The sequence below is a fragment of the Elephantulus edwardii genome, unplaced genomic scaffold, assembly GCF_000299155.1.
Source record: "Elephantulus edwardii isolate Elephantulus edwardi_28Jun2011 unplaced genomic scaffold, EleEdw1.0 scaffold00104, whole genome shotgun sequence".
NCBI classification, from domain to species: domain Eukaryota; kingdom Metazoa; phylum Chordata; class Mammalia; order Macroscelidea; family Macroscelididae; genus Elephantulus; species Elephantulus edwardii.
The window spans coordinates 8,701,217-8,718,139 of record NW_006399854.1 but is presented as its reverse complement, the minus strand read 5'-3'; the positions used below and the strand labels follow the sequence as shown (position 1 = coordinate 8,718,139).

General features: G+C 45.1%; 1 protein-coding gene across 1 annotated transcript in view; it reads right to left on the bottom strand.

The window, feature by feature from the left end:
* Positions 1 to 910: 910 nt before the first annotated feature.
* The window catches only part of SYNE2 (spectrin repeat containing, nuclear envelope 2), a 342,029-nt gene continuing 326,016 nt past the window's right edge, over positions 911 to 16,923 (bottom strand). The window contains exons 105-115 of the mRNA XM_006891797.1: positions 15,152 to 15,434; positions 14,587 to 14,655; positions 13,560 to 13,699; positions 9,161 to 9,275; positions 8,013 to 8,215; positions 6,671 to 6,868; positions 5,701 to 5,829; positions 3,518 to 3,709; positions 1,898 to 1,996; positions 1,389 to 1,423; positions 911 to 1,124 (exon numbers count right to left, since the gene is read on the bottom strand). Of these exons, the coding sequence (XP_006891859.1) occupies positions 911 to 1,124; positions 1,389 to 1,423; positions 1,898 to 1,996; positions 3,518 to 3,709; positions 5,701 to 5,829; positions 6,671 to 6,868; positions 8,013 to 8,215; positions 9,161 to 9,275; positions 13,560 to 13,699; positions 14,587 to 14,655; positions 15,152 to 15,434 (1,677 nt within the window). The remainder of the gene's footprint in view (positions 1,125 to 1,388; positions 1,424 to 1,897; positions 1,997 to 3,517; positions 3,710 to 5,700; positions 5,830 to 6,670; positions 6,869 to 8,012; positions 8,216 to 9,160; positions 9,276 to 13,559; positions 13,700 to 14,586; positions 14,656 to 15,151; positions 15,435 to 16,923) is intronic.

Here is a 16,923-nt window from a genome sequence, read left to right as displayed (position 1 = left end):
AATGCTTGCTCTTTGGAAGACTGAAGCATACCCTTTAACTGCTTTGTAATATAATCCAGTACAAGAGTTCGGGTTTTATTTTTTTTAATCAGAAACATCTGGGTTGTACACAAACAACTCCCAAGTTTCTATACTGATCCCTTTGACCAAACAGTTCAACAAAACTTGAAAGTATCATTTTAAATGTGAAAAGTCTTACAAAATTAACTTACAAAAACCTTCTCTATCAAATCTGTGGTTTGGCAATTACTGTACAGGTAGTCAAAAGCTAAAGCTAAAATGTATTTTAAAAAAAATCGAAGTTTACATTATCGATACAGATTGAGCATTGTTAAAAAATATGCACAATAACCACATCCATGCAATAGAATGTCTTTAAAAATGTAAGCAATATAAAAAAGCAGAACTAAGTACTGGATAGAAATATTTTGGTTTATCACTTGTAGCTCCAGATTGCTACCTGACTGGAATAGAATTAATTCTAAACTCTTTAAATATGATTGTTTCAGTCCATCAGCAAAGGGCGGGTGTGGGTTTCTAAGGTAGACTGCTGGCTTGATTCTGTGACACAGATTAGGTGATGCCTGCTGCTATTCACTGACCACAGCAGTGACATTATAATCAGGGTGTTTGACAGGTAAATCAGAAGTCACAAAGTGCTTGGCTCCCCAGGAACTGCACAGTCTAGGGATGCCTAAATCAGCAAATCCCCTAAGGAGGAGCTGGACAGGTTCCCCGTCCTGGGAAAACAACAGCACTTGAAGGCTAGTCCTGGGCTGCAGAGAGCCTTCTCTCCTGGGCCAGAGGGAGGTGTCCGAAGCAGCTCCCTGGATTGTGCCAAAGCCTAACAGTTGCACTCAGGTTGGGCTGGGCACTGTGGTAAGCCGGCTGGTTGTGTGGCCAGGCCTCTCTATGTGGGGGGAGGCCCGTTGGTATAACGCAGCATGGGGTAAAAGGACCGTGCGAAGTTGTTGGCCTGGGTACAGCTGTAGTCCTCTTCGGAGGAGGGCAGCAGGCAGGCCAGAAGCAGCAGCAGCAGGAGCAGCAGCTGCAGGGGCAGAGCCACCCTGATGACCCGGGAGAGGAAGGAGCGCTGTGGCCGCGAGCTGCCAGGGCCGGGCACCCTGCCAACAGAGGAGGTGGAGAGCTGGTCAGTAGGTCTAGAAAGCAAAATCCACTTAAGTTACCTCCCCCACTCCCCGCTCACACCAAACGAGAAATCTAGGTTGAGAGATTAAAAAGGGCCCAAGTCTTGGGGTTCAGTTTGGGAAGAGACACCTAGTCCTTTCCAAATGAGAGCAACCCACGAGCCGGACTTTCACCAAGCCACAGAGAGTGGAACTGTGCAGACTGGAGGGGGGGACAGGACACTTGTAACGCAGCAGTACCTGCTATCTGGCTTGTTCTGGCCTTTTGTACTTCTCTCAGCTCCAATCTGCCAGATAAAAAGAACACAATTAGTAAGCAGAGGAAAAGTTAGCCCTGCCAGTGATAAACTGTCCTTTCTTAAATTATACCCTCCTTAGATAATTTTCCTGCTAAGCTTTGAGACTAGAGAAAGGCACTGGAGAGTAAATTCTGATGGAGGAACAAGTTTGGTATGAAGTCTTCTGTTCCACATTCCAATGTATTAATCTGTTTCAAATGGTAAACTGAGGGACCCGTTCAATACAAGAAGGGCTCTCTCTCCTTTTACCCCCTACGGTGATGCCAACGGATAAGCGCTAAAAGAAGAAAGCCTTTCAATTAGCTCTTTAAAAAGGATATGCTGCCCTTATAAAAACCACCACCCAACTTAGGAGCAAGCCTCCCTGTAAACTGCAAGGCTGAAGCAGATCTGTGCCGTCTTGGGAAATCTAATGGGACCTTGGCCCCAAGTTTCTGACATCTGAGCAACTGTGGCCCTCACCTCTTCTTTACTTGCAGGCACGGATGCTTCGGGATGCTGGCCCCCTGAGTCCACCCCGTCGTAGCTGGGCAGAGATAGATCTGGGTTCTGAAATTCACACCCAAAGGTTCCTTTAGTTCAGGGAAACAGAAGGCTCTAAACAGACTCAAGAGCGAGCACTGGGCCCAAGGCCAGTTCTTCATTGCGCTGCTCTCCCACCTCCCCCACACCCCCCAGGCTTAACTCCTTGGAAAGGAACTTCTTCAAGTGCTCTGCTCCCCTACTACCAAAGAAATTGTCAGGACAAAGGGAACGTAAACTATCGAGAAAGTTTACAAACCATTTTCACTGAAACCCACAGCACCAAGATGAGGTGGGGAGACGAAGTTAGAAAGAAGGACCAAAGAGCTGACACTGAGCTCCCACATGGAGCTTCCTCCATGACTGTGATGTAATAATGGAGCCATCAAGACAATATAGTCTTGTCTGCATAGGAGGCTCTGGATGGTAGAAACAGTTAAGTGCTTGATTACCGACTAAAAGATTAGTGCTTCTAACCCACCTAGAGATGTCTCAGGACCAGGCCTGGTGACCTGCTTCTGAAAGACAACCTTGAAAACGGTTCTACTCTGCACACCTGGGGTCACCATGAGCCAGAACTGGCCTGATAGCAACAAACAACAGAATGGCGGGTGTAGGTCTGCCCTCAGTTTGGTGAGACCATTTGGTTCAGGTGTTCCATGTGTTCTGAGTTGTAGAACAGCAGAGGTGGTGCACAAATGAGAACAGAGTTATAAGAAAGTGACCATACAATGAAGTGAACTTGGAATTGTTACGTGAGAAGGCTAAGGCAAGGCAGATACAACAGATGAGAGTTGCTTTTCATGGCCCTGGCCAGACCAAGAGGTGGGCATTACTGTCAGCTAGCTCCCTCTCACAGAGGACTAAATAGATTCAAAGAGCAGGGAACTCTGCAAAGCCTTTTTAGAAAGGCACACGAGCGCAATCCCAGCTGACATCCTCCCTCCATAGCAACGCTGTTTTGCTTTTGCTTCTAATACAAAGTCTGCTGTCAGGGACCTCTCCAGAGTATTGAAGAGCAATGATATCAGTGTGGAGACTGTGTGCCTGATCCAGGCCATAGTCTTTCCAATTACTTACTATGCATCAGAAAGCTGGACAATGACTAGGGATGATAGAAAGAGAATTGATGATGCCTTTGAGCTATGGTGCTGGGGAAGAGTACTGAATATACCATGGACTGCTAGGAGAATAAATAGGTTTGTCCTAGAGAGGGTGAAACCAGGCTGCCACTTGGAGGCAAGGATTCTATAGCTTTTCCTCACATACTTTGGGCATTTTGCAAAAAGGGACCAGTCCTTTGAGAGGGATATGCTTGGAAGGGTGGAGGGATAGTTCAAGAGAGGAAGATACTGGATGAGATGGATTGATTCAGTGACTGGGTAATGAGGGTAGGTGTATCAGAGACAGTGAGGTTGGCACAAGATAGAGAAGGGTTCAGGGCTGTAGTACATAGGGTTTCTGAGTCACAAGCGATTTGACAGCACATAACAACAATTACAACAAGAACAATAATGTCTCTGCCTTTAGAAATTCCAGTGGGCTCACCTGACTTTCTTGCAAGGACATTAAGTCTTCAGATACTTGCTTGAGCAACTTTTTGAGTTTCTTCTCAATAACATGGACTTTCTCTTCAGCCTCAATGTAGTCTTCTCCATGTCCCTTAACAAGAAGGCTGTCTGAAATCTCCTGTAAGGAGTTTACTTGAGGTTGTCGTTCCAAGAGCTCCTTTTTAAGTTGCTTTTAAAAAAAAAAAAAGAAAAGTGAAAAGTTACTTGTAGAGAGACGCTGGCATGGCTAGATGAGGCTTTCTTAGTGACAGGAAAGTTCTATAATAAGAGGAGTGGTGCTGAACATTCAACCAGATGTATGGACTCCCATGCTTATTGCTGAATTATCCAAAGAGCAAAAGAGATGGAAGCAACCCAAATGCCTATTAACAAATGAATGGATAGAAAAACTGGAGGTTTACTACTTACATCTGCCTGCCCCTCTACCCATTATGATGACAACTGGGATACCAGAGGAGCCGGGGGAAAGATGTGAGGAAAACCAGGTGGGAAGACGAGGACCTCACCTGACTTTCAGTTACTAATGCAGAAGCCAAGGGGAAAAGTCCACGACTGACAAATTATGAAGTTATCAGGCAGATGGGTTTGAATTACTGAGGGGAGTTACCGTACTTGCTATCCAACAGGGAAAACACTGGACATATGTGGTTATTTAACTGTAAGTTCAGGTTCTCATTCACCCTCGTCACATTCATGTCCTCTGGTGGCTAGTGGCTGTCACGCTGCCTAGACACGGAACATCTCTATCCTGTACAAAGTCTTATTGGACACTGCTGCTTTGGAGACTGGGGCTTTACAAAGACTTTCAGAGAAATAAATGGTTTTTAAAACAGTAGCACTTGGATGAAATGTTTCTGTTTTTGTTGTGTACCATCACGTCAGAACTGGCCCATGGCTGACCCTGCAGCGAGTTTTCAGAGGCAGTAAATCACATAGGAGAAGACTGCCCATCTTTCTTCCTTGGAGTAACTGGCGGATTTGAACTGTGTTTTTGGGATTACAACACAGCTTCCAACCATGAGGCTACCAGAGCTCCTTTGATGAAATTTATGACATTTAAAATGTGAACCACATATACACTTTGTAGGGAGCTCTGATGGCCTCGTGCTTAAGTAGTTGGGCTGATAATTCTAAGGCAGAGGATTTAATTCCACCAGCTGCTCGAAAGAAGAAAGATGGACAATCTCCTCCTGTGTGATTTATAACCGCTGAAAACCCACTGGTTCAGCTATCAGTTGGCTCTGACTCAAAAGCAATGACGGGATATAAAAAGAGTAGAAAAAAAATGTCGTCTGGAGTGTTCAGTACAAGCAAGAACACACAGAGGCCTCATCTTGGTTTGTGAGGCAAATATATGAAATGACAATTAGCCTCCAAGAAGTGGATGAATATCCTCACCTGGTTCATCATCTCTACAAAGCACCAAACCATTGTATAATCTCTACATCCAAAACCAGCAGCCTTCCCAAGGGAAAGTCTGCTGCCCTGGCCTCGAATGTTGTCTTGAAGACATGCTGCTGTGGACCATGGTTCTCATCCCGTCGACCACTCTGCTGTAGGGCCACTGAGAGATGCGAACCCAACAGCAAGCCCTACCCAGCACCCTGCTGTTCGGTAGATTCCCACTCACAGCAACCCTCCTTTGATTTTCTGAGGCTTCAGGAGAGGAGACTGTCCATCTTCCCCTCACGGAACCCCCAATAGATTTGAACTGCTAATCTTTCATTGAGCAGCCCAACTCAGAACTCACTATGCCACCAGAGTTCCTTAAGAGAGTCATCCCTCCCATCGCTCTTGAGTCACAATCCGCTCACAGTGACCCTCCAGTAGCTTGCTGAAGCTGCACGTCCACTGCACAGGAGGAGATTGCCCATCTCTCCCCCCGTGGAGACGCTGGTGGGTTCAAACTGCCAGAAAGGCGCTGCCTTTAGGTTGCTAGTGCAGCACTCTAAACCAGGCCACCACGGCTGAGAGAGATCACAGCAGACACCAAATGAGCACAAGGGCGAAACTCAGGAGGGCGGTGTCTACTCCACTCAAAGGCAAGCAGCACTCGGTGTTTTGCTTCACTCACAGCAGAGCAGGCTGCCTAGTACATGGACCCATCACAGCTCATCGGAGCAGCAGCAGCTGGTGTGGAACCCAAGAGGGGAAACTTACCACTAGAGCCTGCTGGCACTCCACGAGGACCCGAGGGTCTGCGTCAGGATCGGTGACACGGGCCTTCTGCCTCCGGCTCTCGGCACTTGCTAGCCACAGGAGCAGACTCTGACTCAACTGGTGGAAGTCCTTGAAAAACAACACACATCACAACACTGCCCTTTCTCAGAACTCTCAAAGAAGAGATGCTGGTTGTTTGTAACCCATTGTGGCCAGCTATTCTTCTTGTCTTATACAGTCAATAAAAAAAAGTCAAGTTTAAATTGAATGTCAGGGCCCCAGCAGGGAAAAGGGAAAGCAAGCGCATAGGCCCGGAAGGCAGAATGAATTCTGCAAAGTGACAGGGCTAACAGAAATGACTCAAGAAGAGTGCACGTGTTTCTCCTCATATACTGATTCAGGGGATAAGGGACATGCGACCCAAGAGGACAAGCTGTGGCCCAAGGGGAGGGCTTGTGTGGGGGCTCTCTCGGTACTAAGCTGGCTCAGAGCAAGGATGTCCCGGGTGTGCGCTGTGTGGCAGGTGTGGAGCTGAGCAGACACACACTACCTCAGTTAGTCCTAAAATCAGGCACTAAAATCAGCCCCATATCTCAGAGGAGAAAACTAAAGTCTGGAAGGTTTGACAACGTGCCCAGAGTCACATGGCTCTGAAGTTGTTGTTGCTTAAATAAACAGATCTGTTTAAGAAATCTCTCAATTATATGGTTTCCTGGCAAGAGGACAGAGAAGGAGGTGACACCGCAGTGCTGGAAGGCCTCTGGAACCCTGACTCTCAGGGACAGGGCCCAGGTAACCTTCAGGCTCAGAGCGACAGGTGGCTTCTCTTTGGGAACAGGCAGTAAAGCACATGCTTCCTCACTCAGGCCACATGTGGCGGAGCACGAGCAGCCGGCGATGATAAAAATACCCACTTCCCTCACCTCTCTGGGCAGTGGCTCTCGGGCAGCCTGGTGTCAAGTCAGCGTACCTGGCACTGCATGAGTGACTGCCGCAAGCCCTCCCTCCAGCTGTCCACGGCCCTCCGCGTCGCCTCCCAGTGCAGGCTCAGCTGGTGGAGGCGGCTCTGGAGCTCCTTGGGCTCGGCGCTGCTTTCCTCAAATGCCTTGCCGCTCGCGTTGACGGAGTCCACTAAAGCCTTGTGGGTGTTAAAGGCGTGTAAGATCTCCTACAGCAGAAGGGGAAGATCAGGTCAGTCACCCGGGGAAAAACAAAATGTGGGCTTTGCCTTGGACCTCACTAGGAAACAGACCTTCCAAAACACTTTCCAAGCTGCAGCCACAGAAACAAGAGTGACCTCGCCCGTGACTGGCTGGGCAGCGTCAGGTGAGAGGCCTTGCCTTACAAGGTCAATGAACTCGGCTGCAGGCAGGGCCGGGAGCGGGAGACAGGAACAGACCCTGCCTGCTGACCTCTAAGGGCCTGGGCTCCCTGGCTGGCTCCAGAAAGATTTTCGACCAAATTAAATGTTCCCTAAATAAAATATACCAGGTTATCCTGCTTTTGCCCACAAATAGCAAAGAAACGTTACTCTTTAGAATGAACAGTAACCATTGATACACTCATGCACATAGTAAAAGAAAAGTAAAAATTGGAAATAAAAAGCCAGTTGCAACTGAGTCAATTCTGACTCATGGAGCACACCAGCCTGTCACAGCAGAACTACGCTCCACAGGGCTTTCAATGGCTGGATTTTCAGAAGTAGATTGCCAGGCTTTTCTTCGGGGCACCTTTACTCAAACAACCAACCTTTCAGTTAGCAGAGGATGTTAACTGTTTGCGCCACCCAGGGCCCCTAAAACATGAAGGATGCCTGGATACCCCTAGATCATTCTCTGGGTCCTTGTACAGGGCTCACACTAGCTCCTTGACTAGATCCAGTGGTGCAGGGGCTCACTAAGTGGGTGGTAAATCCTAACTACATAATGGAGTAGCTAGGCTGCATCAGCATTCACCATCAGAGACCTAGGTGGCCCTGCTGCTCATGCCTCCAACGTGCTCTACCACTGACTGGAGCCAGGACTGCTACACACAATTGGATTTGTTTGGGTTTAAGTCTTTGTTAAGGTAAACACTGACCGAGTCACCACTAGTGCCTAGAATCCAGTGACATCTCTAAATGGCATTCCCGGCAATAAGCATCACCTCGGGATACTCTTCTATGTGGGGAAAAAAAAATCTGCATCCATGTCACCATCAGTGACAGGAGGACAATGGAACAGGTTGGCTGGTCCCCACCAGACACCACTGGAAAGGTGCTGGCTGTATCATCCACACCTGAGTCCCACCTTCCCTGCACACCTTGGCCTCACCTTCAGTCTCTTCACCTTGAGTTCCATTTCCGGGATACTGGAGGGGGGCGCTGCCATCTTTAACGTTTCCAGTTCTGCGTCGGTGTTCCTCAGCCAGGTGGTGATGTCGTTGATGCTGGAGTTCAGCTGCTGCAGGTTTTGTTTTAATCTAAGTTTGCTGTGAAGTTCTTGTGATTGAATCAGTTCCCATCTGTCAAAGGCACCTGGAATAAGAAGCTGCCAATTAACAAAACCATAAAAAGCGCAAACACATTTCCCTGCTTTACATTAACTAGGGGCCGGGGTGATCAAAGCCTTGCTAGGGTCATCTCTCTGCCTGGAGTCTAAAATTCCTTCATCCCCTCAGCTCTAGTTCAAGGTCTGTGCCACTACACTCCCACCGGGCTGGAATGAGGGGGTGGGCAGTAGGGTACTCGGTGTGGAGTATGATCTTAAGTCCAGCATTCCAGTGCAGGATATTTTTAAGCTGCTTTTTCTTTTAACCCATGAATAATTAGGTCAGTGCTCTATCAGGTTTAGCTTAATGACTACTCTTTAGTTATTGTTTTAATAGGCCCTGAACTAGTCTCATTAAAGAAATCCTTATCACAACTCTGATCATCTTCATGTGCTTTCTATACAAGTGAAGTCATTGAAGCACGCCACTTCATCACATGAAGCTCATTTTGTCAATATTTTTAAAATGGTTTTGAAAGTAAATCGAACGATTTAGGAGTTAAGTCATAAATACAGGTTACCCGATTCTTAAATAACATTGAGTGCTGCTGAATGAGAATCACATAGGTGGTCAATTCCTAATTCATGTTCTGTTGTTCACCAACTTCAAGTAAAGGTTCAATTAACCTATAAAACCACAGCCCACGGGGAGCTCTGGTGGCCTAGTGGCAAGAAGCTGCACGGCAATGCCAGAGGCGCACGGTTCGAATCCATCAGATGCTCTGCCGGGAAAGGAGGGACAATCTCCTCCTGTACCCGTCAGATCCGATTTGACGGTACACACAAATAATAAAACAAAAATTAAAAAATTGAAAAAAAAAAACCAAACCAACCAAAAACCACAAACACAAATAATAAAATAAAAAAATAAAACAAACAAACAAAAAAACCACACCCCACACCTCCTGATGACTGTGCCCTTGTAACCATACCTGACTGCTGTCCAGTCAGCCCTGTCAGCCCTTCCTCTTCCTGCGGGGCGCTGCTGGTCAAGAGCCTTGGGCCCTCTTTGTCACCATCAGTGTCTAGAGGTAACAGCAGCTTTGCCTAGAGGGAAACAAATTTTAAGTCATCTCTGGAAGAGTAAATTCTAATTTTGAGGCCATTTTAAATGCTGTCTGAAGGGCAACTAGCTCAGAGGAATAAATGAAGATATGGGCTCCTTCCCTTCAAGGAACAACTTGCCAGTGTTACAGGGGCATTCAAGTGTACGGCTGCACTTAAGGAAGCAGAGCCAATGGCAGGACTAAAGCCCTGGCAAAGGCCCACAAGGTGGAAGCAGATGGGACATCAATGGTGGGGATAAGATGGCCCGTTTCTCATTTGCATGCTTCCTGATGCTCCTCAAATGGACCATGCAAAAAGAGTTAGAAACAGTTGTTGAGCTTACCAGGCTGTTACTGTTAGCATTTTTGCTTTGCACAGTGTTAGCTCTCCCTGTCACTCAGTAGAGGTGGCTGGCACTATTATCACAGGGAACTGGAAACATACAGTGGACAAACCCATCTCCCAGGGTCATTCATTACCAAGGGCTTATCTTTTTACTGCACATATTGGCTCTTCTGTGATCACAGAGCGGATGGGGCTGTTATCTCAGGTATTTATTATTATTATTTTTATTTTAATGAATATTTACATTGTTGTTGTGTTGTTGTTATGTGCCATCGAGTCGCTTGCGACTCATAGCGACCCTATGTACAACAGCCCTAAACTCCGCTCTGTCCTGTGCCAATCTCACTGTCTCTGACACTCCCATCCCAATTATCCCAGTCACTGAACCAATCCACCTCATAGAGGGCCTTCCTCTCCTGCGCTGTCCCTCCACCCTCCCAAGCATGATGTCTCTCTCCAAGGACCGGTCTCTCCTCACAACATGTCCAAAGTATGTTAGACGGAGTCTCAGAATCCTTGCCTCCAAGGAGCCACCCGGTTTAACCCTTTCCAGGACAAATCTGTTTGTTTTCCTAGCAGTCCATGGTATTCTCAATACTCTTCTCCAGCACCACAGCTCAAAGGCATCAATTCTCCTTCTATCCTCCTTGGTCATTGTCCAACTCTCTGATGCATAACAAGTGATTGTGAAGACCATGGCCTGTATCAGACGCACCTTAGTCTCCAGAGAGACACCATTGCTCTTCAGTACTTTGGAGAGGTCCCTAACAGCAGACTTTCCCATGGCAATGCGCCTTTTAAGCAAGACTGTTGACTACGGAGCCAAGCAAACTAAAGCTGTGTACAATCTCAATCTCTTCACCATCCTTCCTGATGCTGCCAATTGGTCCAGTGGTGAGAATCTTTGTCTTGTTGACATTGAGCCTCAATCCATATCGTAGGCTGCTTTCCTTGACACTCTGCAGCAGGCACTTCAGGTCCTCCTCAGTTTCAGCAAGCAGGGTTGTGTCATCCGCATATTTCCATTCATTCATTGTTGTGTTTTTTTTTTCTCCCTGCCCACCTCTTCCACCCCCAGTTTGCTCTTCTCTTCAAAAGTAAAAGAAAAATTCTTTCACTGGTATACATACAATCCCTCCACTCCGAGTACACTCCACTCTGCAACATTCATCCTGGACTCTTGTCGTAACCATAATACCCAATCATATATCGCTTTTAAACTGTTCTCTTCCTCATCTGTTTCAATGTAGTATACAGAATTTATCCATTTTTTCTCACTCTTACCCCAACCCTGATGTTAGTCCCATTCTACAACAGTGGCACTATGCAGTATTTGTCCTTTTGTGACAGATATTTCACTCAGCACAATGTCCTCCAGGGTCACCCATTTTGAATAATATTGCATGAGTTCCTTGTTTATCAATGCAGCATGGTATTCCATTGTGTGAATATACTACAGCTTCTCTATCCATTCGTTTGTTGATGGGCACTTAGGTTGTTTCCAACTCTTTGCTATTGTGAACAAAGCAGCAATAAACATGGCTGTGCATATATCTTCCTAGGTGGCAGTTACGGTTTCTTTAGGGTATATTCCCAGTAGAGGAATTGCTGGGTCAAATGGTATTTCTATTTGTAACTTTTTGAGAAAGCGCCATTTAGCCTTCCATAGTGGTTGCACCATTTTACACTCCTATCAACAGTGAATCAGGGTTCCAGTTTCTCTGCAACCTCACCAGCAAGTGTTGTTTGCTGCTCTGTTAAATTTTGCTATTCTTACTGGGATGAGATGATATCTCATAGTTGTTTTGATTTGCATCTCTCTTACAGCTAGGGATTTAGCATTACTTAAAAAGAGAAATAAGGTAGGAGGCATCTCACTCTCTGATTTTAAAACCTACTACACTGACATGGTGGTCAAGACAGCATGGTACTGGTATAATGACAGACACAGAGATCAACAGAATAGAATAGAAAATCCAGAAATCAGCCCGTCTACCTATGGTCAATTGATTTTTGACAAAGAGATGAAATTAGTTAAGTGGGGAAATGACAACTTTTTTAACAAATAGTGCTGGCAAAATTGGAAAACTACCTGTAGAAAATTCAAGCAAGACCCACACCTCACACCATACACAAAAAAACAACTCAAAATGGATCATGGACATAGGACTAAAACCAAGGACTATACATTTAATTTAAGAAAAGCTTGGAAGAACTCTAGAAGTCCTAATCCACAACATAAAGAGTCTTCCAAGCATCCTGAAAAATCTACAACCAGGAGAGAGTAAAACAGATGAATGGGATATTCTAAGAATCAAATCCCTATGCACATCTAAAAACTTCTTCAACAGAGTAAAAAGGGAAGCCACAGATTGGGGAAAAAACATTTGGCAATGACATGACAGATAAGGAACTTACATATAGAATTTATAAAATACTCGAGCACCACAACAAGATAAAGGTAAATAATCCAATTGAAAAATGGGCACAGGATTTAAACAGACACTTGACCAAAGACGACATTCAGATGGCCAACAAACACATGAAGAAATGTTCAAAATCCCTAGCTGTAAGAGAGAGGCATATCTCAGGTCTTTTTAAAAAGCAAATATATTTTTTAAAAGAAAAGCTATGCTTTCTTTGGCTTGAGTCCATGTGGCCTATTTGTATAGAATGAGAAAAATTAAGACCCTACAGATATGTAGTGACACGCTCAGTTTTAGATATAATAGGAGGGTAGGACTTTTGGAACTGGCCAAGTGAGGAACACAAGCAGAATCGCTGGGGGAAGTCAAAGTTGAGGGCTCTGGATGGAGAGCAAAGTTCTGGGCTAGGTCATATGTCTTTAACCTGAAGGTCAGACCTTATTCTGCGCATCAGACTAAAAATGGCAATTGCTTGCTACTATGGAGGAAGAGCTTCTGAATTGGGCCTGAACACTTTGTTATCAAATGATCTGAACTTCACCATGTCCAATTACCTAGTCATACTCATTTCTAGGCACAAAAGGCAGTTTGAGAAATCACCTAGTGATGTTTACATTGCTTTTAGTTTCCCTAAAGTAAAAATATAAGGGGTATTTAAGTTTCAACCCTCATTGCTAATGATTATCAATCTTATAAATGATCTAAGGCCAATTTTAAATTTCAGAAGACTGGCTTTCCTTCAACAGTTGCCTATCAGGGCAGATAACGGAGTCCTCTTTTCAGAGGAAAGTGTAACTAAGGATGTACATTCATTATCAAAGACAACAACCCAACCTTAAACTCAAAATTAACCCATTCCTCTTACACTGATTCTAACTCATAGCAACTCTGATAGTATTAGCAATGATGATGACCATTTCTCAAGGTCTTCTCTATTAGGCACTATATTTAAAACTTTGATACCTTAATTTTAACAACTACATGAACAGTTTCATCATCAGATAAGGAAGTTTGGGTTTACAAAGAGTTAAGGCAAAGTGTTTGAAAGCACCATAGCAATTTCGTGGTAGATCTAGAGATCAACTCCACATCTACCACAAGACATTGCCAAACCTTTTAACATGAAGTCATAACCCTTTGAATACGATGTGTGGTTGAAAGGCAAATGATTTTAAAGACTTGAGACCTCAGGGGCCAACACTTCACTTCTCCACCTTCTGGATGGGTGACTGTCTCAACAGTAATAACCGCTGTCATAGCATGCCAACATACAAAAAGCTTGGGGCCAGAAATCCGTCTAAAATCTAGTCAGTTCTGCTAAGGCTCAGGAGAGCAGGCTCTAGAGAGCACCAAAAACTGATTATAGATATTGTTGCCACAGGAAAATCAACTCAAAACATGAGCCAGCACAGTATATTTCAGGAGTGAGCACACATAGTATATATCAAAGTATCCTTTATTTAAACTGTCACTTATAGACTTGGGTCGTAAACCTAGTGAGGTTAAAACTTACATAGGCCGGTTTGTAAGGAGTGCTGGAATCTGAGGGGATAGGCGGAACATTCCTGTCATGTTCCATTTGTTTGTAGTGACGCTTTGGACAGGAAGAACTGTCGGGAACATGCCAGGAGTGGCTATCAGAAATTGATTTGCCTGGAAGAAAAAATAGCAAGTGAGAGTCCATTCTCTTTAGCTAAAAGAGTCATATTTAGCTACATAAAAATAAGGTTATGAGTAATGCAGCATCAGGTTATAGTACAAAAATGAATTCTGCAGCTTTTCTTGCAAAGCATGCATGTTTGCAAAATGTCAGTATGTCCCCGAAGGGAATGAAATGAGACATGCAACTGAGCAACACTGTGTCTTCACTAGATGGGTTCACGATGGAGCACAACAACAAACACATGATTTGCTGCAGGATGAATGGAGCTTTGGAGCTGGGTCTCTGATGGCAGTGCCAATGGGCTGCAAGGCCAGGTTCAGGGCCAAGAGGATAGCCTGCCTCTCGGGAGTGAGGAGGGAAAGAACATCAGAAGGACTTGGGGGCTAAAGAGCTGCTCACAGCTCTACCCCACCACTACACGTGTGTGTCTCAGGGGAGAAAGATCAGATCTACAAATCAAGAGAAAAAGGCTCTTCTACTACAACTACAACAGTGCCTCTACTCCCAACCACCTACTCCTTCTCTTCCCAAGGAATCACCATAAGCAAGAAAACAGTTCCAAACCAAGCTACCATAAAGAAAGCTTGGCCCAGGCCAAGTGGCGAAAAGGAAAAAAGGCACCATGAAAAATTCCCTTCTGCACAGGGCCGAGGGGGCAGGGGAGGGATGGCGTCGAGACCACTTGGCTGTGCGGGGTTTTGTAACAAGCACGCGGTTATGTGTGAGTACGGCAGTGTAAATACACCATGACACAAGGACTGAGGCGCATGGTGTCCACAGAAGGCGGAGGTCAGACACGACATGGAGCGAGGTTTAGGATGCAGTGCGCGCTTCAGCGAGCTGCCATGTTGAGACACATGCATGGGCAAGGGCCTACCAGATGATGCTTTCAAAGTTTTTGTGGTCATTTTAAGATAGGCCTCAGGATTTTCAGGGATTTCTACATCTGAAAAAGAATAATGTCATTTTCCTCGCTGGAGGAGCATGTAGATTAATGTCCGAGTATTATGTATTATGTTAAAACAATAGACACAACGTCACCTGGACAGAGAAAACCAACTACCCTATGTCTTGCAATTGAAAAGGTTTCAAAATGCAGAACAATTTCTCTCTCAGCCAACTCCAGCTACAGGAAGTGGTCAGGTGGGAGGGGAAGTACCGACTTGGAGAATCTCAGCAGACAGGCTTACTCACGGCTTTCTCTAAACAGAACCATCACTGACAATCGTATGCAATTTCATTTGTTTCTCCTTTATTTCTGTCTGTCATAGGAGGGAACCAGCTCTCAGCTAACAGCCCAAATGGCAGGACAGAACAGAACATATGATGCCACACAAAGCCTGGATCAGCCACAAGCTGGTGGGCAGATTCTTTATCACAGACTGGCTGAACTGGTAAGGTGCTACACACACAGCCAAAAAGGTGGATTTGAGGGCCATTACCTGATAGTGCACTGTAGTACGGCCCCTCTTCGTCTTCTTCATGAGAGGAGGAGCCCCCCACGTCACCTGTGTGATCCCACTCCAGAGGTATGGAGTCCACACTGACCGGGGTCTCACACCCAGACCGCTCGTGGCCTGGTGCTGGGGGAACCAGATGGCAAAGGGACTGAGGAGATGGGGGTTCTTCGCTCTCGCCCCTCTTACACCAAGAGTCACTCGGGATCTCTCGCGAGTCTTCCATGTCTGTTTCATTCTCAGAGGCTTCCTTTTCATCCTCCAAGCCCTAAGTAGGAATATTAATTTTAAAAGTAGCTCAAAGCATAGCCCATTACAATTGAAAGGAGCATTCATGCATTTCTAGGACAGAATCAACAAAAATCAGACTCCCAGGTCTACTCCAATTTGGAACAGTCCTTCCAATTGAAATGATCTGGTGTATAAGATGGAATGTACAAAAGCTCTACTTTTTTACCTTTAGGAGGAAAAAAAAAATTGAAATTTTATAATCTGGCTTGAACAAGTTTGACAAGAAGATGAGAAAATGGGAGTCCACAATTCCATAGATGATTTATAGCAAGAATCAGAAAACACACAAAAAAATAATTGTACTCTGGACAAGATTTCTTCTACCTTATTCACCGTGTGTTGTTAAGTAGTTGTAAACGACTTCATTTAAAAATGAGGGCATTTCTAATGTTCTTTCTGATGAAGAAAGTCAGTTTTCTGAAGATGGTCAGCTGGGGACAGATACTCACTCATCTACACAAATGACCAGTGCTGTTGGTCAATGGTTATTATTAAATAAAGCCCTTGACACAAAAAGGCAGTGAACTTTTGAGGTCCCTTTGTCAAGGGAAAGATCAAAGTTGTTTCATTTCAGAGATGAGAACAAAGTACCAGGAACGCAGGAATAGTAAAAGCTCCCAGAACCAAGATAAAGAAATAACAAACACTCTCCAAGATTAAAGCAAACCAGAGCAGTTGACAACTGCTTCAAGGGTCCTGACACATGCCAGAAAAACCCTGTCCTGAAGAATACATCTGAAGCAGGGACAGAGGCAAGAGTTTTTGGAAGTCCCATCTTTCCCAGTGGCAACAGGACCTCCCCGAGTGATAGGGTGGTTGTGGTGTACCATCGACTTGGAACCGACTCACAGCTGACCCTCCAGCAGGTTTACAGAGGCAGTTAATCGACTGCCCATCCTTCTGCTGAGCAGCTGGTGGCCTCGAGTCGTGTGCCTTTGGGATTTCAGTGTAGTTTCTTGTCAGTAGGCCACCAGAGCTCCTCGAGTACAGGGTACACAGCATTTTATTTTATTTTGTTTGGTAGATACCATGTGTTTTTAAAACAAATTGAAGGTCTATCAGCAATTCTATCAGTGTCATTTTTTCCCCCCACCAGCATGTGTTTACTCTGAGCCACATTTTGGTAATTTTCACAATATTTTAAATTTTTTCATGAAGATACTGCACATTTCATAGACTGCAGCATACTGTAAATGTTTCTCAATATTTCAAACTTCTTCATGAAGATATTGCACATTTCACAGACTGCTGCATACTGTAAATGGAAGTCTCAGATGCACCGGGAAATGGAAAAGTTGGTGTGGCTGCTTTATTGTGGTGGCTTGGAAGTGAACCTGTAATATCCCCATGGTTTGCCTGTGATGGTGATGGGGATTCCAAGAAATGGAAAGGAAAAAAAATTGTTTTTGAACCTAAAACAAATCACAGTTAACGTTACAAGGTAAGCTGCCAGCTGCTTTAAGACT